The sequence below is a fragment of the Stegodyphus dumicola genome, chromosome 3, assembly GCF_044657685.1.
Source record: "Stegodyphus dumicola isolate Sdum_Otavi_A_Nest chromosome 3, ASM4465768v1".
Lineage (NCBI taxonomy): Eukaryota > Metazoa > Arthropoda > Arachnida > Araneae > Eresidae > Stegodyphus > Stegodyphus dumicola.
Window position 1 is genome coordinate 79547995 of NC_140770.1, and position 26343 is coordinate 79574337.

The window sequence follows — 26343 nt, forward strand, 5'->3', positions numbered from 1 at the left end:
TTTACATTAATTCTATTCATAACTCCTATTATATACTGGCATGAAATAAAAACTGAGGTTTATTATAACACAAGAATTTATAATCAGCACTATCTACATATTTTAAAAATATACATTAAAGCTACCTTTTTCCCATTTATAAACAAGTAAGCCACATATATCTCACTCTCTTAAATTAATATTTTCCCAATGGCTACTTATGTAGAAACTGAATTTTGAATCATACTGAGCATTAGTTAATTCTTGTTAACAATAAATCTTCAAGGGGAGAAGAGGAATGCTGCTAAAATGCTTACACTGTTAAATATCAAAACTTAAATAACAATGCAAATATATTAAAATAGGTGTCAAGGATGAAAAAGTGCATTTTGTATAGTAAAAAAATTCATTATAATAATCCAACTAGCATTAAAAATTATTTTATTTACTTAAAAAGTTTCTGCAACATACATTTCCCTTCAGATTTTTATTGATTTTTTACATCATAATTTATTAGATTCTTTTCTATTAGCATTTTTAGGCAAATGTAAAAGAAAATATAAAAATTAATTTTCATATAAATCACATAACAAGGATAATCATTTTTCATAAAAATAAAGATAAAATGACTTAAATATATGTCAAACATACAATACCTCAAGCTAACACAATATGTGGTAATTTGAAACATTCCTAAATGATACCGGGGTACAACAGCCTACTTATTTTCCACTGTTAACTCCCAACATCAAAGCAAAAAATGTATCTATATCGAACAATATATATGACAACCCTTTTAAAATAAAATCTAATTATGTACACTCCGGTATCAACATGCTATAAGCTTTCTGAATGATCAACAAAACTTTTGAGATAAATATACATGCCAGTTCCATCATCAGTTAGTTAAAGATTGAATCCTTTGAATTGTATTTATTCAATCACCATAGCTAACAGCAGTGATGCTATGACATTGATCTAGACTTGTTGCCAAGAGTAGAAATATTAGATTCAAAATGGTACAGGTGCAATCAAAATGAGAACTGTCCTTCAGCACAGAAAGCCTATTAGGCAGGAATTAATACATACAAGTCTGCATTTCATTGATACATTCAGTCTGCATGCCTCATTTTGAACTCCAAAGAGCTTCCTTCTCTGGCAAATATCACTAAAGCAAATTATCAAGATTAGTAAATGCACATGACCCCAGTCCTGCTTTAGACATTAATTTTACAAGTTCCTGAGTATGTGCCATTGCCACTTCTAGAGGAGGCTGTCTTGGTAGATTTTGAGATTCTGAAAAGAAAAAAAAAAAAAAAAAAATTTTTTTTTTTTTTTTGACATAAAATTTAGGACAGAGTCATGCCAGTTGATATTAACAGTCAAAGTTAAATATATTTATAGTTTTATTTATTTCATCTGTTCATGCAGAATAATGAATAATATATGTTATATATTTGTTACATTACAACTGTGCAAAAATGAGCCCAAATTATCAGAAATATACAGCACATATTCCTGAAGGAAATGCATCATCAGATGAATCACTAATGAAATTTTGTGGTTATTTGCCTTAAAAACAATTAAATCTAAAAGAGAGAGAGATTCAGTATCAAGATTTATAAAATTATGCAAGATCAGCAATGGTTAGAAACGTGCCTTCAAAATTTATATCAGAAAGATAAATAATTAAAAATTCAATCAGCTTCACATCTGAAAATGTTTTAGAATTGGAAAAACCTATTTTCAACAAAGTATACATAACATATTTAGGCGATTGGTACACATCCCTATTATTTTCCAAATTAGTTTAACTGAAAATACACGCTGTTGGAAGCGTGAAAATACACGCTGACACAAACAAGGAAACATGCCAAAAGAATTAGTTACAAGATGAAAAAGGGAAACTTGACAAGTTCCTGTAACCAAATACTAGCCTTAAAGTGGACATATATATATATATGTCATCTACAAAACATGTTAATGCAAACATAACTGCTACTGAATAAGAACAAGTGATTTAAAAAAAAAAAAAAAAAAAAAAAAAAAAAAACCCCTCTGATATATAAGAAAGGAAACAAAATGTGTCTGATTATAATGAATACATACAGGAAGTCAAATGTGAAGACCAGATGCTTGTGTGCTTTCCAGTAATCAGATTATGCTCATCGGATTAGAGTAAAACACTTTTTTTATTTACACAATACAACATTCTTCAATAACTGCATATTGTATTGCAAAATATCCAAAAAGTCTATTCCTATAAATTTTTACTAGATAAAACAAAACAAACAAACTTTACTAACAGCTCCACATATTAAATAGCATATCTGAAGAAGACAATCTATAGCAAAAAGATGGAGAATGATGAATGGGATATGTCAAAGGAAGAATGCAAACAACATTCACATGCTTCTGCACCCACCCTACATGAAAAAAAATTCCACTAAAGTTTATAAAGTTTGTTGAAAATACAAAAACTACAGAACATTTACATATTACAGAACAGTTTAGAAATATTATATTAATATAAACTATGAAGTAAAAACTCTTACAATAAGAGAAAATCACATTCATAAATTATTTTTTATTTACTAAAGATTTTGTTTGTGAAATTAAAAATTAATAACTATAAATGTGTCACATTTAAAATTTTTCTCTGTAATATCATATCACCTTGGTAATGAAAAATAAATAGTTACTTCTTTTCACCTGACTGAAAAAGTATTCCAAAATAATGAACTTAAGAATATGTATGACATAAGTAAATTTCACAAAAATTTATGCCAAGTAAATCTATTTTATGATAGCAAAGTACACATTTGCTTACATCAGCGGTTCTCAACCTTTTGACTAATGTGTAACACCTAAACAAAAATTGAAAACCTTTAGTACCACTACTAGAAAGTACTACTACCACCACCAGAACAAAGCGCACATCGAGTAAATTTACAAGTGTTAGAGAAAAAAACTCAATCAGGATGTTGGGGTTTTAATTTTTGAGTTTAATAGTTAAAAATACTTTGCTTCTGCAAGTATTTTTTGAATTTAATAGGTAAAAATACTTGCAAAGAAAAACCACCTATTTTTCTTTTGTGTACCACCGGTTGAGAACCTCTGGCTTACATAATTATAGAACAATAAATATCTGACACTTTATATTGGACAAAATTTTAACAATTCAGCAAAAAAAAAAAAAAAAAAAAAAAAAAAAAAGAGAGACATATGCTTAGATTAGATCACTTAATACTATTCATCAATGTTAAATAATGTAGTTATTTTATCCGGGGGGGATTAAAAAATGCAACACAGTCAAAAGTCGTTAATTCGGACACCCATAATCCGGAATGATCTATAATCCGGACCTCAAAGCTAAAATCTTTCTGCGCATGCGCATAGGCGTTTTACTCGTGCGCATAAGACATTTACGACTGCGCAAGTGCAGAATACGTTTTCGCGTGCGCGTTTAATGTATAACAGACGCTATAAGCTAAAATTATCTAATTATCTATTTCAGTTAATGTTGATGATTGCGTTGTTCCTTAATCTTCGAATTGGATCCGGCTTATTATTTTTTGCAGACTGTAAGAGGAATTTTCTAAAAGTAAGCTTGAAGTTTTGATTATGTCAAATAGAATTTCCGATGCTGGAGCTTCCAAAGGATCTAGAAAACGAAAGTATGTTTCGATGTCCATCACACAAAAAACGAATTGCTACAAAAAATGGATAAAGGCATATTCTTTGTTTATCTAACCGTTCCGAAATCTGTTTATCAATTTCACGAAATCTGTTTATCAATTTCACACTGCTCTGCGCGGGGGGGGGGGGGGGGGGGGGACGTCGCCGCGTGCAGTGAACTGGAAGTTGATTTGTCAACACTATCGTTATCTTCAGAGCAGATGTTTTTATTTTATTCGGCTTATATTTCTTTACTAAATGTAGTATTTAATTTCGATGTACTCCGTCTTTGATATGATTTAAATCAAATTCCTCGTCATTATAAATACCACGAATACAAATCAAATAGTTTTCTGGTTGCAATTTTCTAATTTCGGCTATGCATAAGGTATGCTTTACGCATCCGCGCGTTGAAAGAAATGTTCAATAAAGTAAACAAATAAATATTAGGCTTCTTTTTTGGTAAATTTTGATACCCTTTAAATCATAATTGCTCATTATTTTATAAATTACGGTTTCATATTTTTAATTTTATAATTTCTGCATGCCATCTTACCAGATTTAAACTGATGATCTATAATCCGGAAAAATCGATAATCCAGAATCGCCGAAGTCCCGACGAGTCCGGATTAAAGACTTTTGACTGTACTTGCAAAAATTGCTTGCTTCTTTTTAGAGCTCAGGACTATGACTGGAAATGAATAAATCTCAGCTGACGCTTCTAAAATTTTAAAACTGATGAGGATTAAACATTATATGTACTTAAAATTAAAAATCAATGGTTTAAAAAAAACAAATTGCCCAAACAATTTTGTCAAAATTTTGCAGCCAAGGATTTACACTGACATTTCCAAAAGTGTACATCAAATACAAATCAGTATATGTTATACACTTTCTAAATTCAAAGACTCGCCAAATTATAACCAGGTTATCACTGTTGTAATCTTAAATCCTAATTCCCTTATACAAAATTCCTTCTTTAATGTTGTATCTGTTGTCCTGCAATACAATTTTTAGTTAATGGAAAAGAATAATTCAGCAATGATACTGCTTGTAAGTATAAATAAATTTAAAGAAAAGTAGGGTGATCTCTTAAAAGTCTAACCAATGTTTCCTGATGAAAAACTGTTAAATTCACTTCGCGAAAAACACATTTTAGTTCTTAAGTACGGGACTATGACTAGAAATGAATAACTTCAGCTGGCCACTTAAAATTTTAATGCACTGGAATTTATGAGGAATTATAATGAAGGATTAAAATGCATTGAAAGAATCTGAAGTTAACTGCAAAATCAATGTTTCAATAAATAATTAAATAAAGAAAATAAGGGAACCCACAGCAAGTGATATACATCATATGCTTGATTTTGATTAAATTGCTAAAAGCATTCAAAATTCCATTATAAAGTAAAAAATATATGTACAAGAAATGGTTTCAGATTTTTTAAATTTCTATCATAAGAATGAATGTCCACTGATTAAAGTCCACTCATATAACATGTACCATCTATAAACAAGGAATTGCCCCCTTCATTATGTATGGCTCTAGAGTCTGGGGTATATTGCTCAAGAAGAAGATAAATTATAGATATTTACGACGTGTTCAAAGGCGGATACTTCCGCGGGTCATATGTGGATATCGTACCGTAAGCTATGAGTCTGTTTATGCAATTTCTGGCTTTCCTCCAATTGACATTGCCATTCTTCATTCTATTGCTTATAAGGAAAATATTTCTGCTTCTATTGTCTCTCAGTATGATTGTATATTACCTCCATCTGATCTCCCTCATCCTTCAGAAAGAAATGCTGTTAATTTTATTCAGTTTAGCAATAAAGTCGTAGATGATTCGCCTGTAACTTGCTATACTGATGGCAGCAAAATTGATGGCAAGGTTGGTCTCACATTTGTTGTCTTCAAAAATGGTCTTGAATTTGAGCACTTTCAATTTAGAATCAGAGATGAATGTACCGTTTTCATAGCTGAACTTTTGTGCTTAAACTTCGCCGTCAAATGGGTCTCTAAACAAAACAGTGCTGTTTCAAACTATCTCATTTGTACTGATTCCCTTTCATCCTTGGAGATCTTAAAATGTATTTCTTCTTCTAATAATATCATTATCGAGATTCAAAAAGAACTGAAAAATCTAAAGGATAAAAATATTTCGGTTTCATTTTCATTTATTCGTGGTCATACAGGTGTTGTTGGGAACGAAAGAGCCGATTTCCTTGCTAAGACTGCGACTAAGCGGGAAATTGACACTTTTGTCAATATCCCTAATTCCTTCTATAAGAAGGTCATGTATGAAAGCATTGTGGAGTCGTGGAATCACGAATTCATTAATTCAAATAAAGGGAGTTTAACTAGAAGATTTTTCCCTTCTATTAAAATGAGATTGTCGTGTCATCATTTCTTCACAAATTATAAATTAACCCAGTTTCTTACTGGATATGGGAATTTTAAAAGTTATTTGAACAGATTTAAGTTGAGTCCTGAGTCTGTCTGTGACTGTGTCCTTGGCGGCGAGGAGAATGTAGAACATGTGCTTCTTCTATGTCCTAAATATGAGAACGAAAGAAAAGTCTTAAAACTGGGACTAAAAAATTTTAATATTAACTGGCCTCCAGAATTTTACCAATTTATTTCCGAGAGAAGTGCTTTTAGCACTTTTTGTCAATTCATTGTAAAACTGTGTAATCATCCTTAATTTTATTTCAATTTTCTCTTCTGTTTCTTACTTACTTCTGTAAGCCCCATGTGATACTATGTGGTACATGGGGAACTTGTGTGTTTCTAAAAAAAAAAAAAAAAAAAAAAACATGTACCACTATCTCTTTCAAAACTCTCTTGTGCAATTTGCCAATGCCCAGAGTGAAAATAAATATCCGCCGAATCTACACAAATGTAATAAAATTAAATAATAGGGAGGAAATTTAAAACTTTTTAAATTTAATTTATATTCTCAGAAAATACATAGAACATTCATTAACAGTGAGAAAAACCTATAAAATTAAATTGACAGACTTGCTACCCTAATAATAAACAATTTCTCTCTTTTAATACAGCATTTACTATTAACTGTAAATTAAAATAATAGCAAACAATAATTTACAAAAGAAGTTTTTACCCAGAATTGCACTATTAAGAGCAGCACAAACTGGCTCTCTTTGAACAGGATCTAATTGATAACCTACTGGACTAGCCCAAGGATCTGCATATGCCAAAAGACTAAAGGCATCCTACAATGGAATAAACATACATATACACATAAATAATGAAAAATGTCATCAATATAAATAAGAACACAGAATTAGATGCTTTTAAAACTGCACTATATTTTCTTTCCAAAAAAGGTGCAGAACAATAATTATTTTGATTGCTTTACTAAAAATAATTTTAAAAGTTTATAATTTAGTTATCATTGATACCATTTACAGTCGAATCCAATTAATTGGACCACAGGATAATCGGATCAGCTGCTTTTTTGGACCAAATCCTATGTACATAAGCCTAATATTATTCGCTTATTTGGACCAAAATTCTATTTAATCGAACCAAAAAATGTGACAGCAAATAAGAAACAGAAGCCACAAGTCGACCGCGTACAGCGGATGTACAGGTGGTCTGCGACACATGGGAGTATCTGTAGTTGCGGCTCCCCAGGAAAATGCTTTATCAAAGGTCAGGAATTCCTTAAAATGCATGAAAAAAGCAAAACTGATGGGAGGTGTGAACACGCACACCATTTTCTTTGACCTGCACCTCCGAGTTTCGAGGAAATGAACAACAGTGTCCTGCTCCACCTGAAAGGAATTCCCGCCTGTCAATCATGATTAAAGTTTACAAGAGAAAGCTATCATTTTATCACCTTTTTCGGGATGATTTTAGTGCCAAAGCTTGAATGCGAAACACCAAGGTTTCTTCAGATCACTTTAGTCAGTAAACTGTGTGCGTGTCTTGTCTTCCTTTCCAAAATGCCACAATGGGACTTGACGTTAGCTGAAAAAATTGGTTTTTTGGATAAAATCAAGCAACAACCATGAAACACAAGTCAGCATCGGAACCGGATTGGCAAAGACTATAATTTCACGCTTGATAAAACAAGAGAATGAGCTGTGAGAAGAATGGGCACATGTGAAGGACAAGGAGGAACTTCCAAAAAACGGAAGCGTGAAGGCAAGGACCCAGATATCGATGAGGTCCTTAATGAATGGTTTGCCATTGTTACATTTACATCGTTATTGATCTGTGCGAGTAAGCGGCCCAATGTTAAAATGCAAAGCAGAAGAATTCACTAAAAAGTTGGGCCATGATGACTTTAAAGCTACGGACGGTTGGTTGTCTCGATGGAAATCTAGACATGATAAAAAATTCAAGAATGCACATGGCGAGAAAGAAAGTGCTGATAGTGCAAATGCTGAAGAATGGAAATCAATAACACTGCCCGGGCTTCTTGAAAATTTTTCAACAGACGACATCTACAATGTTGATGAGACTGGGCTGTATTATCGTGCAACACCGGACGGCTCGTTAAGTTACAAACATGTTGCACTCTCTGGCTCCAAAAAAGCGATGGATCATGTAACTGTCTTGTGCTGCTCAAACATGTCAGGAACGGAAAAGAAAAAGCTGTTGGTTATGGGAAAAAGCACTAAGCCTCGCTGCTTTAAAGGACTTACGATGGAGAGTTTACCAGTTGCATATCGTGGGAACAAAAATACATGGATGACCTCTGAACTTTCTAAAGAATGGTGAAGGATTGGGACAGAGAGCTACAACGCCAGTTGAGAAAAGTACTGCTTCTTCTTAACAATTGTGCAGCACATCCTCATTTAGATTGCTTGATAAACGTCCAATTAGAATTTCTACCTCCCAGGACCACAGCTTTGGTCCAGCCAATGGACATGGGCATTATCAAAAATCTGAAGACCCTTTATCGTGCAAGGTTGGTTAATTACATCCTTGAAACAATTGAAGAAAGTTTGCTGACCTCATCGCCATAAGCCAGCGAAGTCAGTGCAGAGGTCAACATCTTACAAGCAGTTACATCTGTGGCCGACAGCTGGTGAAAAGTGAGCAGTGAGACAATTCAGAACTGTTTTTCTCACTGTGCCTTTAAGCACTTGGTTTTGGAGATGGATGTGGACATGCTCATTGGAAGTGAAAATGATGATTTACATGTAGAACTTCAACAGGTACAAAATTCCAAAGAATTTTTATCCAGTGACGAGCTTCAATGCTACGATGAAAATGAAGATTACGATGCTACAACCGTTGCTCAAGCTGCAGCAAAACACACGACAGCATCGAAAGATCGAGAAAGTGATGATGATGATGCCGCTAATAAGTTGGTGCAAGTGACAACATAGGATGCGAGGAAATGCATTGAAACTTTGCATTGGTATTTCATGCAGGAGGGAAATGAAGGCAGTCGCATTGCTGTGTTAGATATTTGTGGCGATTTCGTTCACATGCAATCAATCCGTCAAGAGAATGCGTCAGATCACATTATATAAGTTCTTCAAATGTTGGCTGGAACTTGGTAAGAAATTGTTTTTATTGCGCTTCGCTGGTTGAGTATCATGGAGATTGTTTCTTAGAATTTATTTCTAAATTAATTTCCTCAATGAAAAAAAGTTCGATTGTATTTCTTGTTTGTACACTGACTACCAATAAGTATTTGGACACCTATGCAAATGACGATATCTGTGGTCCTAGGGTACGTCATGGACTCCGCTGGTATATATCGTGTAGGAAACAGCATCGGCTTGAAGTCGCATGAAAGATGCCTCGCAGTTCGGAGCTCTCTGATTTCGAGAAAGGTATAATTATTGGGTATCACAAATGTGGCCGATTCTTAAGGGACATATCTAGCGATCTGAAGTACCCAAAATCGACAGTGGCCTATGTGATTAAGAAGTGGAAGATGAGGGGTGATTGTCGGAATGCCCTGAGTCGGCAGACCAACGAAACTGGGAGATAGAGACCGACGACTAATGTCCAGAGAAATTCGGAAGAACTGCACCCAACCGATGGCCCTCATCCGCGAGGAGTTTCAACAGGCATCCAGGAGTATTGTTTCAATGAATACCATCCGTAAGGAAGCACATCTGCTTGGTTTTCATGGTCGTGCTGCTGCCCATAAGCCTTTGATCACAAAGTCCAATGCTGCTCGGTTAATGTGGTGCAAAGCACATCGAAATGGGACCGTAGATCAGTGGAAACGGGTTCTTTGGAGTGACGAATCAAGGTTCACCCTTTACCGTTCGGATGGCAGGGTCTGGCGTCTACCTGGAGAACGTCTCCTGCCAGAATGCATTGTGCCAACAGTCAAGTTCGGCGGAGGTGGAATTATGGTCTGGGGGTGTTTCTCCTGGTATGGGCTGGGATCCTTGGTCCCCATTTATGGTAAGCTCAACTCTGATGCCTACTGCACTATTTTGGATGACAATATGCTTCCTACATTGTGGCAGTTTTACAGGTTGGACTCCTGTTACCTGAACCCTACTGAGAACCTCTGGGACGAGTTGCATCACCGAATTCAGGGGTGCACTACCCGTGCAAAATCAGTGAAGGAACTTCTATGTCTTCTTCACGCTGAGTGGAAGAAAATACCACTAGCTGTCATACAAACACTTGTGGATAGTATGCCCCGGAGGGTCCACGCTGCAATTACCTCTCGTGGAGGCTCTATCAACTATTGATTTTGCATAAAGTTAGTTTTTCTTTTCTATCACAGGTGTCCAAATACTTATTGGTAGTCAGTGTATATGTATGTTCACCATACGTGTGTACCGTACCATAAAGTTCATAATTACATTTTAGTACATGATTACATGTACATTTACTGTTTGCTACATACAGCACATCCCGCCTTACAACATAGGGCATGTTCGTGCAATCAGACCAGCCGGTTATTAGGACCAAAACGATCGCTTCCCGATGCGGTCTGATTAACTGAAATCGACTGTATTTTAAAGTAACCAGATATTCTACCTATTAAATTTCAACAGAGTAGAAACTTCTGTGCCTTTTTAAATTACTATTATACTATGACTTCACTTGAGTTAATTCAACATATGAAAAGAACAAAATGTCATCCCCCACCAAAAAAGGGGGTAATTCAATCTTTAAGTTTAGATATTTATTTTTCCAAATTGGCCATTCAAAGAGAAAAACAGCAAGAAATTATGTAACTACATCCAATAAATAAAAATACACAGAAAATAAGTAAACACCATACATGGGAATATGAAGGCATCAAAGATTACATTCTAACAATATTAACCTTTTACATGCCACACTACGATCCAGGAATAAAAGACATAACTAATTCATAAAACTCACATTAGAATACACAAAACAATAAAACAATAAAATTGCTGTAAAAAATTTCTAAGATTTGCTGGATGTTCCATTTTTGGAACATTGGCGCATAACACTCTTTTTTTTTTTTTTTTTTCACTTCATGAAAACAAAACAATGTATGATTAATCTTAGAATGTTATACAGTAATAATGTATCATTGAACAATTTGACGAGAAATCGCTAAAATTTAAGTACAACTCCATAAAAAATTTACATAATTTTTAATTATTATAATATTTTATAAGAAATGCAATGCAAAAAGTATAAAGAAACAATAAAAACAATTTTACACTTACACAAGCTTGAACAATATACATTACATGAATAAATGCGATAGTAGGCTTAAATGGGTTAAAAAATTACCAGTAAAAAGTATAAAATTTTATCCTTTAGAAGGCAAGTGGGATTTTAATCAGTAGCAGAAAAAATATAGAACATTCTAAAACACTTATTTTTGGTATCCTTTTTAACAGTTTCTCAAGTGTCCATGATACTGTTTGAAGCAGTGTACATAGAGCCTTTTTTTTTTTTTTTGCATTCAAAACACATGTTTGTAGTCAAAATCGTAAAAACAACCTTGTATTTAGCGTAGGTATAACGAAACACTCAATCGATTTCGAGGGCAGCTAAAGGTCCCTCCTCATCAGGAGAAAGAAATACCTAGAAAGAAGAAAATAAAGGAGAAGGAGTCACAGAAACACGTGGTCCTTATCAGCACTGCACGTGGTTACAACTAGATTTTTAATTAATAATGAATTCAAATAATGATAATGATTATTTGAAGTTCAGATTTTGAGCGTAAGGTGCATTTGCCCATCGCTCCCTATTTTAACTTCGCTAATTTTTTCATGCTTGATCAGATAGCCTGGCTCAGTAAAAGTAGGCGGCCAGTGCAACTCTGATTAAAAATCTAGTTATAACCACGTGCAGTGCTGATAAGGACCACGTGTTTCTGCGACTCCTTCTCCTTTATTTTCTTCTTTCTAGGTATTTCTTTCTCCTGATGAGGAGGGACCTTTAGCTGCCCTTGAAATCGATTGAGTGTTTCATTATACCTACACTAAATACAAGGTTGTTTTTATGATTTTGATTGTCACATTAGCGTGTTTCTCTTCTAGTCTACATGTTTGCAGTGTTTTATGGCACACTACATAACGCCCTTCTGATGATATAACCGTATAATGTGCACTTGATTTTCTTGCAGACATCAATTGATGGACACAGGGTCCAAGTATAATGCAAATTTTAGGTTTCGTATGAAGCAAATTGAAAATAATTTCTCTTCTAAAATCCACATAAGTCATTTCTAGTGTGGTGTTTTTGTGTAAATCAGTGTGTAAGATTGATGCAGCAACCACAACCACATTCAGTGCATTGATAAATAAGTGCCAGTACCATATTTTTGCTGCAAAATTTTTCCCGATAACTTCCAAGAAAGAAGTCAGCTCAACAGGTCTGCTCAACCATTCCTTCATTACATAATTTTATAATGTAAGGCTGGGGAACATTAACTTTTTTTGAGCTTGGACATATTGTTTTGCTCTACCTAATGGTTCATGAGTAATTAATAAAATAAAATAGGGGGAAAAAAAACTTCAGAAGCACACGTGGTCATTTTTACTAAAAGAAAAAAGCAGCTATCAAAGCTCAAAACAGGAAAATACAGCTGAAATCAATTACCCCCTTGGTGAGACAGATGAGACCCCCTCCAGTCTTCTCCCCTTCCTTCTCCAGAAATAAAAGACACATCATTAATGCCTCTCAAAAAGGGCACATTTATGACAAATGAGCACTGAATGTATTTAAATCTAATAAAGAAAAATATACGTGTGACATCACTGATTTTGTATATCGTTACATGCCAATGTTCTTTTTTCGGAACATTGCATTTGAATTTCTTTTATTAACTAATTATTGTCCTTTGGAAGTACAATGGGTAAATTTTTTGGGTGGATTTAAATTTTTAGAAATTTTATACAATTTTTTTAAGTACTGTAAAAATTGTTAAAAAGACAATGTTTTGAAATTTTTCTACGCTGAAATATTCACATTTGAAAAATAAATTTTATATCAAAAAATCAATCATACCTTCTACAGTAAACAATATTTTTTTTCAAACTCACAGATATGATAGTTTATTTTTTAAAATATATTAAACATGATGTTCCAAAAAAGGTACATTGGCATGCATAAAGTTAAACTGCTGCAATTAAATTTCTAAGTTTTGAGATGTAGAAAGCAAAAATTAAAATAAAGTATTCATGCATTGAATTACAACAGCGACAGCAGCGAAAATACATTAAAATAATAATAATAAATCTGAAAGGTTTCAGATTTTAAATTACGTCCAAAGGGACTTTTTTGACATTTTGTCTGTTACCTTTATATATATATCCCGTTCCCGATTCAAAATTCGACGGCTCATGTACCGTTGTTTTATCACAATGTGAGAAATATACATATATTTATGCATATTTTTCATTATTTAATTTCTTAAAATATAATGCAGGACTCTTAACATTTTGTGGCAACAGTTTGAAAAGTGAAATTGGCATTTATAGTGAACCGACGCAAAATGAAAACAATAGTCCTTCATTCGACTAAAAAAATATCTGAAGGGCTTCAGATTTTAAATTCCATCCAAAGGAGTATTTTTTTTTTAACGTTTTGTGTGTTACCTTTATTTATTAAATATCACGTTCTTTGTACTTAAATCATAAAATTCAGTTCAACAGCAATGTCGCAAAATACTTTTAAAATAAGTAGAATTTCTGATACACAGTTCCAGTTCCGCATGCTGGAAATAAATAGGTTCAACTGGATGGCATCATCAAAGTGCCTAAAAACATAAATTTTATTTCTAAAAGTTTTACATTTCTATAGAAATTTAGAACTTTTTGATTAAAAAAATAACTACATTCAGCTACCCATTTCTGTATATACACATCAAATGTAGCATAAAAGGTAGCTACGTGGGGAAAAATTGTCTTATAGAGGCAGTGGTATAAAATACACAATGGCCCTCAAAATTCAGTATTCCATTCTAAATTTTCTTAAGCCTCAAATTTGTGTTTTTCGGGTAAAGTTACAATTTATACAAAATTTTACCGCAGTTTAAATTCCTTTATATACCACCCCTAAAAGGGTTAAGACAACTTTCAGACTGATAGATGTTAAGTGCTTTTCATTATGCAAAGACAGTGTAATCACAAATATCCTTAACAAGCCTTATCGAGAACCAAACAAGGTTTCCACAACATGTGCAGTCAACCTTGCTAACTATATTACCCGTAGTAGCATATAAATGGAAAAGATAAAGAATTAATGACTTTCAAAAAGTAAATTCAGCGAAGTATTGCAAAACTGAGTGTTCTAGCCCAGAAAACATATCCTATATCATTTCATTATCTTCAGTTAGACCATATTGCAGCTAGTAATATGCGCAATTAAAAAAATCCAAAAATTACTTCTGTTTAAAGTGCTGATTTTTTTTATTAATCATGAAGTTAAAAAATAATTTAATGTTTATATTTACTACAAAATACTGAACATACCTGGAGCATTTTTTTATTTGCTGTATTAGTACCATAATCCCTCTTGAGTTGAACACTCATAGAATGCAATTCCCTACCAAAATTAAGCATCCTTTCTATTGCAGCTTGACTACCACCACAAACTTGTTTCCTATTTAGAGGTGCGTCAACATCTAGAAAATTATAAAATTAGTCAGCAAAATTTAAATTATCATGAATTATCTTAAACATATACAGACACTTTTTCATTAAAACACCTCAGCTACATCATTTCATCCATAAAGAGTTTAACATAGTTTTTAATGCTCGCATGAAAATTAAGCGTTTCATTTAATTAATAAAAAAGTCATTAGAGTTTATATAAAACTGATGGCCTGAGAGCTGAAATAGGATGACAAAAATTATAACAATTTTGAAGTTTAACATTCAAATATGAACTACTTGAATCAAAATTTTACTTGTAAAGCAAAATAAAGTTCATATAAAATTTTATATGAAAAGGGCTTCCTTTTAGGAAGCAGGCTTCCTTCTTATTTCTTGGCTGAATATTAGTTTGTTTTACATTAAATTTTTTTTTTATAACCATTTACTTTTATAATTGTTCTGCATGCTATGTAACTATTAGAAAAAGGTCTGCTTTCCAAAATATTCTTATAGCCTAAATTAAGCTTTTACAAGTATTTTCATACTTTGTATTGTTGATATTTTTAATTTGTATCACAAATTTTTTTGGCTTAGTGAAATGCAATTTTCTAACAAATGTTACCCTTTTCATGCTGGTTTGTTTTTCTTATAATTAAATTTTTTTTGATCAACTTCTAATGAGATTCAAACAACTGCATATGTGCTTTATTAAAAATAATTATTTTTTAGTTTCCATATTATTTGACAATTTCTGGTTATTATTCCGTTTTTGCTTATTCTAGAATAGAGTTTCTTAAACTGTGAGACGTGGGACCTGCAGCAAGGGTTGCTAAAAATTTTAGCAATTTTGATATTTCTTTTAACTTATTATAATAATTTTACAATTACCGAATATTTTCACATAATTAATCTTAAAATATATAAAGATAAGACAATACAAAGAAAAAGCGAAAATGTTTTGATACAATTTTTTTTATAACAGAAACATTTATTTTAACTTTAAAGTTAATGACCTAAAACTGTAATAGTATGATATATTACAAGTGAAGAAACAGAGTTTCACTCATGCGTGTCAGATTTGCGCAATGCTTATGGGGTCCCCACACCAAAAAGTTTAAGAAACCCTGTTCTAGAATATGTAATTGATAGTGCTTGTTTTAACTTCTTTCAGCAGCTTTTGCCAATCATGAAGTATAAAAAATTCTTATAATTTACTTTCTCTCTTTCTTTAATTTTAGTCCGAGATTTTCCTATCTCCTCCTGGAAATTGAAGACTCTGTTATCCTTTACTTTCTTGCATTATTGCTATTGGCTTCATGGGAGATCTAGGTTTCAAGCAGCAATCTAAAGCAGTTTACCTCTTTTTCAAGACAGTTCTTAAATAGTATACGTCATCATCACTGATTAGATTATCCACTCTGTTCATTTCAGCTTACTGAGATGTTGCTGCTTAGCTGCAATCATGTCTACTCTTTCATCAGTCTAATTTTCACTTTTTCAGAAGCTCCTAGGTAGGTGCAATTAGACATGGATCCTTTTTCCTTTATTATATAACTACAAGAATTCTTTTGCCATCTGGACTTACTTATGTTTCTGATTAATGAGGGCTAGCAGATCTTCGGTTGTAATATATAACATATGCTCAAATGAAAATGGGACAGCTAAATTTCTGTAATGACTTATTAGACTGAATACCTATATAATTGCAAATTGAAGAGTGGTACACAGTTAACATTATAGCTATTGACTTTGTTGGTCAAAAATACACAAGAATGCACTAGATGAAACATGCACTTGTAAATAAAGATCATCCTGTTCATGGTTGTGCAAACTATGAACTGTCTATACATCATAACTTAACTTATTGCAAATTTTTATGTTGAATAGTGTTAACACTTCCCTTGCTCAAAGACAACCTGTCCGCAATATCCCAAATAATTATTCAACAATTCTCCTTCACAAAGAAGTCCATTATAGCAAGACTCTTCAATGTTTGATCTAGCTGTGACGTGTCAACTGTACTCACATACACATTTACGAATATCACTCCTCTATTGGAAAACTGTACTACCTGCATAAATGCAACCTCATACACATGCTTCATAAATGCAATCCCATTCACATTCTTCATTCAACTGCTAATAATGGCTCCATTAACAACTTCAGCTGTAAAATTAGATTAGTGCAATGCTAAAGCTGTTTACAGGAATCTACTGCATGGCATTACTTACGACAGTTCAGTTTCACTGAATGATACACTGCCACTAACCACTTTAAACAAGATTTCTCCTGACACACACAGCTATTTACTGAAGAAACTGAAGTTCTACCATAAGCTATAATGCTATTATAAAGTCCAACTTTCATTTCAAGATCTTTAATAATCTTAATAAATATGTTTATTTGCTCATCTGCTCAGTCTTTATTTAAGCATAGATCATTTTTAAAAAAAAATTAAATTGTTAAAACAGCAAGTAAAATTAAATTAGCTCTATATGCGATGAAATTCATGTGTGTATGGCATGAGAGTGTTTGTTATATAAGGAATTCATTAGAATTATTTTTACATATGTACAAAAATTCGTAATAGTGTCCCATTCCCATCTTGGGCAGGAAGCCATACTTATAACTAAGAAAAATTAATAACTGAATAATACACGTAAAACTAAACAATTTTAATAAATAATATACAGCTGATAAGACACTAAATAAATATATACAATATGGGAACTATGTACTATGGTGATAGTAAGGGGCTAGCATGTTGTAATGAATGACTTTAGGCTTAGAATTACATGATTTATGGATTCGAACTATGATGTCATTCAACCTGTTTAAGGACTTGTAAAACTGCCCCTGGTGAGTTTAGAAGAAAGTCCTTTCTGTCTAATCAGATTCCATAGCCATATTTTATCACCTATGTTGAATCTATGCCCTATAGCTCTCTAGTCACATATGGTCTTCACCTTCTCTGTTGACAAGTTTACTTGGTCTCATCCAAAATTATGCAACACTTCAAAACCGTGCCTGGAGATTCTGAACGTACTCCTCATGCATATCCAGAAGGTGACCAAACAATAGATCACAAAGCAGACACAGATCAAAACCATCTAGGATGGGGAGTAGCCAGAAATCAGTGAGAGATTATATAAAAACCTCAGTGGCGCAACAGCCCTAGTGGGTAATGGCCTGCAGCACCCCATCTGCTTTCTTGACATTAGGCCCCAGGGGGCATCAGCATATGCACTGGGCAAGTGGTCAGCTTGTCGCAGGGCCCTTGGTATTTAGTTCCCAACCGAACTTAATACTCATTTTACCGAAAGGCTTTTCAAATAAAGTACTCAGGTATTTTTTAAAACATAACTTAAAAATTCTTTGATTCTCTTATTTCTGTCATGGTGACAGAGAGAGATGATATTCCATATAACCCTGAGTTTTGACAATGAAAAATATGGTTTTTGATAAAATGTGTGATAAAGAAATCACTAATATGCAGTAATAAAACAGAATAAACAAGAAAGCAACAGTAAATGTGAAGAAATAAAGACTATGACACTGCCAATCATACAAAACATTAATATATATATCCGTATAAATCAATAAGTTGCAGATTACAATGAGCACAAGAAACAGCCATGAATAGTTTCAAAAGGAATATTTTGCACTGGATCAGTAAATAATGTCATTGATCACTGAAGGTGTGTCAAGGCAGTGTAAATAGCTATTGTGCTGAATACACAGAGAAGCAGTGAGTTATGATGTATGTTTCATGCTGCTCGTTCAAAACCAGAGATAAGTTACTGTTGGATCGTACTACAGTCAAAAGTCGTTAATTCGGACACCCATAATCCGGACCTCAAAGCTAAAATCTTTCTGTGCATGCGCCGCGTTGACGCATGCGCATAGGCATTTTACGACTGCGCATATGCGTCTGCGCAAGCGTAGAATACGTTTTCGCGTGCGCGTTTAATTTATAACGGACGGTATAAACTAAAATTATCTAATTATCTATTTCAGTTAATGTTGATGATTACATTGTTCCTTAATCTTCTAAATGGATCCGGCTTATTATTTTTTGCAGACCGTAAGAGCAATTTTATAAAAGTAAGCTTGAACTTTCGATTATGTCAAACAGAATTTCCGATTCTGGAGCTCTCAAAGGATCTAGAAAACGAAAGTATGTTTCGATGTCCATCAAACAAAAAGCGAATTGCTACAAAAAATGGATATCCTTTGTTTATCTAACCGTTCCAAAATCTGTTTATCAATTTCACGCTGCTCTGCGTGGGGGGGGGGGTCGTCACCGCGCACAATGAACTGGAAGTTGTTCTGTCAGCACTATCGTTATCTTCAGGGCAGATGTTTTTATTTTATTCGGCTTATAATTCCTTACTAAATGTAGTATTTAATCTCATTTACTCCGTCTTTGATATGATTTAAATCAAATTCCTCGTCATTATAAACATCACGAATACAAATCAAATAGTTTTCTGGTTGCGATTTTCTAATTTCGGCTATGCGTAAGGTACGCTTTACGCAATCGCGCGTTGAAAGAAATGTTTAATAAAGTAAACAAATAAATATTAAGCTTCTTTTTTTGTAAATTTTGATACCCTTTAGATCATAATTGCTCATTATTTTATAAATTACGGTTTCATATTTTTAATTTTATAATTTCTGCATGCTATCTAACCAGATTTAAACTGATGATCTATAATCCGGAAAAATCGATAATCCGGAATCGCCGAAGTCCCAACGAGTCCGAATTAAAGACTTTTGACTGTACTACATAATATTGCAACTTTTTGTTGCAATTCATGAGAAATATCTAAGTCTACTGAGTTGCAGTATATCACTGCATCATAACATACAAAGCCTCATTAGGTACAACTTCTTTAACCACCATCATTTAGTCCCAACTTGAGCCTCCAAAAGATTTTCATTTGTTGGTCACCTAAAAGCTAACCTTGGCAGAGCATGTTTCAGAGATGTTGCAGACATTCAATAAGGCTGCACATAGTTGAAGCAGCAACCCAAAGACTTGGATGCAGCAAGTACTGGGATCCTCAAATACAGAGAGTCTCAATGTAAGTGGGAGTTATGCAGAAAAATATAATAAAAATATAAATAATGATAGCCCCACAAAGTATTTCATACATTTTAAACTTACTTATTTAATTGACCTATGTACACTGCGGGAAAAAAAGGGGGGACAATTCTATAGTTCCTGTTCTACTGGGCCGATTGAAGAAATTCAACTTGCATTTTCATGTGTCGGAAGCGCAACTTAGGATATGTATTAGATTTAACATTGTTCTACTATAGGTGTGCATGTGTGATTATGACAAAGCCTTGAGGGGTATCTGCCTAAGGGAAGGGACGCCTTCGTGGAGGACTTTCTAAGGGACACTGGCGCGCATACATGTTACACATGGGGAACGCCACGAAAATGCCCATGCAGCCAGCCCGTTCGCGGGATTCGAACCTCGAACCGAACTACCACTGTTCAGCGACTTTACCGCTTGGCTGCTGGTGGGCCGTTCTACTATAGGTATTTTGACACAATATTAGACTTTTTTTGAAATGACGTGCCCCTTTTTTTCCATATTTCTATTCTATGCCTGAAATTATGCCAAACTGCCAAGTTTTGTAAAAATCGCACGAGTCTTTTTTTAAAAAAAATACCTTTCAAAATTTTAGCTCCTCAATATTAATTGAATTTGATACATATTTATCAATCTCTCCTTTTTTATTAAACTTACTCGAGTCTTCCTTTCATATTTCGAAATTTAGTTTCATTCCAAATAAAATTCACCCATTTTTTATGATTTATTTTTAAAACTTGCATTTTAAAAATATTTTTCAAAATTTACCGAAAAATATTTTGAATTATAACCTATAAAAATTCTGCCATCATCTTAGAATGTATGGTTCCCATTAACAAACTATTTGCAATTCAATTCTGATGTAAAATACACTCATGTCTATAAATTAAGGATAATTCAGAATCACATGGAAATCAAACCTTCACCTGTAGAACTATCACACACATCTTCAAGAATAATATGCAAATTATAGGAAGCCATCAGATGGCACCGATCATACCTCACATTGATGACAGTGTAAGATAAGTCTATATAATAGTAGCAAAGAAATAAAATTGTTCACAAGCATTCTGTAAGCTGCTCAGTGCTACAACTGAGTATATAAGACACAGAGGATGCATGTGGATGATTTTTTACATGGTAGAATTATTATCCACCCGGAATGTGGGTGTTCTCAGATGGAAGTATTAGAGGAACTTGGAATAGTCCAAAATATCATCTCAAGGCTCTGACAATAATTCCAAAACGATGGAAATGTCAGTAGATGTTCCAGTACGAGTCACCTCCCCCCTCCAAGTTAGAATGCCAGTATATGGCAGCAACTGCCAAAAAAAGCAGACGGAGCACAGCATCAGACCCGTCTCATCAGCTATGTTTAGCCAAGGGTATGACAGTTTCAAGGCAAACAGAGAAAAGTCGTTTGGGACAGACTGGTCTATATGCTTGCAGGCCTTTCAGATGTGTTCTACTCACGGCAACTCACTGTCTCCAGCGGTCAGTAGGAAACATGCAATGTGGACGTCATCACAGTGGGTTTTTGTGATGTTTTCTGACAAGTTTAGGTTTAGCTTGCAGTGTGATCAGTCGGGACTTTCATATAGAGAACTCAAGGTACCCGCTACTACCAAAATAAAATACTAGAATGACACCATTTCGGTGATGCAGGATTGCTTGTCTGGGGTGGAATTATAACTGGGCTCCAGAACAGGTCTGCATGTTCAGATAAGTACCATGATAAGCCAAAGTTATTCAGACATCCTTCTAGAACAAGTACATTTGTTTAAGGCTGCTATGGGTACAGAATATGTGTTTATGGATGACAACATCTGGCTTTATCGTGCAAGCATTGTAAAGAAATGCCTTCAATCTCAAGATATCACCTGTATCGAAAGCCCAGCATTCTCACCTGACTTGAATCCGATAGAGCAAGGGTGGCCAACAAGTTGATCGCAAGGCTAATTCTGATCGATCGTCAATCGCTCGCACTTTCAATGACTGGAGTGGAATTCTGTGTACAAAAGATGTGTGAAGCGATTGTAGAAGATAAAACCTTTTAGCAATGTAATGCAGTCCGAGACTTTGCCGAGGTTATGAATTCCTAGAATTTTGACAGCTGGACACTGCGATCTCCGCCCATCCAGTACAATACATTTCAATTTATATTTTAAACTTGTCACCAGACGCAATACGTGAACGCAACTGTTAGGGCTTGACTCATCGAAGAACACAGTCAGTTAGCTCAAATATTTGGTAGTGCCATAAGGTAGCTTCTTTTGTATTAATAGTACAGTCAAAAGTCTTTAATCTGGACATCCATAATCCGGACCTCAAAGCTACAAACTTTCTGCGCATGCGTAAACACATAATGCATTTACACATGCTCATAATACCTTTACGCATGCACGTTTAACGTATAACGGACAGTATAAGCTAAGCTAAAATTATCTAATTCAGTTAATGTTGCAGATTGCATTGTTCCTTAATCTTCGAATTGGATCCGGCTTATTATTTTTTGCAGACAATTTTATAAAAGTAAGCTTGAACTTTCAATTATGTCAAATACAATTTCCGATTTTGGAGCTGCCAAAGGATCTACAAAGTGAAAGCATGTTTCGATGTCCATTAAACAAAAAGTGGAATTGCTGCAAAAAATGGATAAAGTGACAGAGAGGTGATTTGTTTCTCTAACCATTCCGATATCTGTTTATCAATTTCACGCTGCTATGCTGGGGGGGGGGAAGTCACGGCACGCATTGAACTGGAAGTTGATCTGTCAGCACTATCCTTATCTTTAGGGCAGACTTTTTTTTTTATTCAGCTTATAATTCATTACTAAATGCAGTATTTCATCTCGATGTACTCCGTCTTTGATATGATTTAAATCAAATTCCTCATCATTATAAATATCACGAATACACATCAAATAGTTTTCTAGTTGCAATTTTCTAATTTCGACTATGCGTAATGTATGGTTTACGCATGCGCGCATTAAAAGAAATGTTTAATAAAGTAAACAAATAATTATTAAGCCTTTTTTTGTAAATTTTGATACCCTTTAGATCACAATTGCTCTTTATTTCATAAATTATGATTTCAGATTTTTAATTGCATAATTTCGGCATGCCTTTTTACCAGATTTAAACTGATGATCTATAATCCGGGAAAACCAATAATCCAGAATCGCCAAAGTCCCGACGAGTCTGAATTAAAGACTTTTGACTGTATTATTATTAATCAACATTATTTATCCTCACTGACCACTTTAGGTTTCAATTTTTCTTCTGTTTAAAATGTAAGTACCTTTTCTTTGTTTTAAATCAAACTGCTTTTCTTACATATCTATTTACTTGATAAGTGAGCATTCTTGGGCAACAAATCTCTAAACTGCGGGTATTACACTGAGAGAAAAATAAGGGGCAGTATTACAAATATATTAGAAATAACAATAATTCTGCTTAAATTAAGATTTCAGTATTTAAACCGTAATAAATATATTGCAAATTTAACATACTTCTTGCAAATTTGAATATATCTTTATTAGATTTTAATACACTTTTATTGCTGTGTCCGATCACAGTATGCGGTATTGTTATCATTTCTCTCAACATAGCGGAGATAATAGCCGCAGTTCACGAGTTTTCAATTTTCTAGAAAAATATTTAATTCAATATTTATTCTTTAAATTGTCATATTTCTTTGCATTCTAGTACACCCATGATGAACATGAGTAGTAAACCGAAGAAATTGAAAACTTATCACTTCAATGAAGAATGGGAACTCGATTACTTTTTTAAAATGTTGAATGATAAATGTTGTTGTTTAATATGCCTTATCTCAGTAGCCATTGTTAAAAAGGGTAATCTGGAGAGACATTTTTTTAGCTTAACATAACAAGTATCAAACAGATTATTCACCAAATTCTGATCTGAGAAAACAAAGTTAGAGATAAATAAGACACACTAACATGCCGAACAAATACTAATTCAGAAGTCAAACAACAAAAACCAGCGTTATATTTTCAAAATTTTCACAGGACTAGTTTTGATAGTTTTACTGAACCACCATCCTCAGCTTCAAAACTGCAAATGAACAAGATAGGAAATAATGATTAGATTAGATAAGAAAGCCTGGACAAGAATAAGCGACACCATATGTTGATGAAACCAGAACTAAAACATAGATTTTTTTGAATGTGAAATGCCTCTTTGAATGATTTTGGCAGCAGAAAAATTGAAAGTGTGATTTTCGGACCAACAGTGTTGAGCAACAGAAGACTTCTGTGTTTCCTTTTTTCTAACATATGCCTCATGTTCCTTGATGCGAAATTTTAAGGCTCTCTTAGTCTGGCCAATATAAATTAAACCACACTCGTAAGGAACCCTATAAATACCGCAGGTATTCATATCCGGAATGGGGTCCTTGAGTAGGGAACTCGGAATTTTATTGATGGGAGAATAAACAACCCGAAAGTTAAATTTCTGCAAAATACGTGCAACTTTATAGCTAATTGATGGAAAGAAGGGAATGACAACAGAATTTTTATAATCTCCTAAAATAAGTGGAGGGTGCATTAAGATGTCTAGAAACCAGACTTCGCGAATTTCATTTGTCTTGCATTGAAATTGATGAGCTAATCTCTCTCACTCAACTCTGTTTGAAACAACACATTTTGTTTTCCACAATAAGTATTACAAGCGAACTGATTGATTAGCCTTGGGAAGCCCCCTCAGTCTCATACTGGCTGATATCTACATGCATTATTATGAATCAAAATTGTTTAAAACTTTAAACTTCCCGGCATGGTTCCGTTACGTAGACGATACTTTTACTCTATTTGAAGGTAATAAAGATGATTTAAATAAAGTTCTTTCAACAATGAATTCTATTGATCCTGCTATTCAGTTCACTTTTAAACTTGAGACTTGCAATTCTCTTCCGTTTCTCGACATTGTGGTCACACGTAACACATCCAACTTCAGTACTACGGTTTACCGTAAACCTTCATCTGTTTGCCTTCCACCACACTTTAAATCATGTCACCCAACTAAACAAAAGTTAGCTTCATTTTATTCCTATGTTTTCCGTGCTCTTCAAGTTTGCTCCTCCAAACTATCCCTTGATGAAGAACTACATTATTTAAAAGCAATAGCTATTGACAGGGGCTTTTCACCCAACATTATTAATCAAGCAGTTAAAAAATTCTCATCTCAACACACTAAAAGGCACACTCTTGTTTTAGGAGATTATAAAAATTCTGTTGTCATTCCCTTCTTTCCATCAATTAGTTATAAAGTTGCACATATTTTGCAGAAATTTAACTTTCGGGTTGTTTATTCTCCCATCAAAATAAAATTCCGAGTTCCATACTCAAGGACCCCATTCTGGATAAGAATTCCTGGGGTATTTATAGGATTCCTTGAAAGTGTGGTTTAATTTACATTGGCCAAATTAAGAGAGCCTTAAAATTTCCTGTCAAGGAACATGAGGCATATGTTAGAAAAACGAAACACAGAAGTCTTCTGTTGCTCAACATTGTTGGTCCGAAAATCACACTTTCAATTTTTCTGCTGCCAAAATTATTCAAAAAACATCTTCCATTGGAGAACTGAATTTTCTAGAGGCATTTCACATTAAAAAAAATCTTTCTGTTTTAGTTAACGATCCTAATTCCAATCCATCTTTGCCTTCGGTCTTTAAAGAAATTATGTTTAAGTTCTGGTTTTATCAACAGATGGCACCACTTGCTTATTCTTGTCCAGGCTTTCGTATTTAATCATTATTTCCTATCTTGTTAATTTGCGGTTTTGCAGCTGAGGATGGTGGTTCGGTAAAACCATCAAAACTAGTCCTGTGAAAATTTTGAAAATATAATGCTGATTTTTGTTGTTTGACTTTTGAAAGTTAGGGATCTTAAAACTCAATTAACAAATCAACAAAGTGTTTTTAAAGTCTCCTGCAATTCAAGATCTACAATTGTCTCGAACCCAGTGATGCAACGAATTGAAGGTTGAGTGGGAATGTAAAAGAGCAGTTATATAATTACATTAATAGCTGTTCTTTTTTTTTCCTTCAGTATGATGAATCGACAGATATATAAGGCGATACGACATAATTACTTGTTTTCGTTTATATGGTATGTAAAATTCTTATTTTACATCTAAAGAAGAGTTGTTGGGTATGATTTCTTTGAAGGAAAGAATTAGAGATGTAGACATATTCAAAGCCTTTAAATACTTGCTCATGATTTGAAAGTACCTTTTTTAAATTAAGTCTCAATAACAACGGATGGCACAGCTGCAATGATAGGTAGCATAAATGGATTTATAGCCCTATGTCAACAGGAAGATGAATTTCCTGTCTTTTTAAGCTATCACTGCATAATTCACCAGCAAGTGTTAGCAAGAGACTAAACACAAAAGAGGTAATGGACATAGCATTAGAATTCTTAACTCAGTTCGAGGAAGTTCCCTCAAACGGCGTCTCTTCCAACTGCAGCTCGATGAAGGCCAACCTGAATTATTACTACATACTGATGTCA

The 26343-nt window shown here is 33.8% G+C and overlaps 1 protein-coding gene across 3 annotated transcripts in view; it reads right to left on the reverse strand.

The window, feature by feature from the left end:
• Positions 1–403: 403 nt before the first annotated feature.
• The window catches only part of LOC118192033 (ran-binding protein 9-like), an 84543-nt gene continuing 58603 nt past the window's right edge, over positions 404–26343 (reverse strand). For 2 of the 3 annotated variants that reach the window (XM_035362909.2, XM_085813021.1), the window contains 4 exons: positions 14578–14729; positions 12704–12748; positions 6783–6894; positions 404–1275 (listed from right to left, as the gene is read on the reverse strand). In XM_035362909.2, the coding sequence (XP_035218800.1) occupies positions 1148–1275; positions 6783–6894; positions 12704–12748; positions 14578–14729 (437 nt within the window). In that variant the 3' untranslated portion in view covers positions 404–1147. The remainder of the gene's footprint in view (positions 1276–6782; positions 6895–12703; positions 12749–14577; positions 14730–26343) is intronic. The other variant, XM_035362910.1, reaches the window with a different exon arrangement.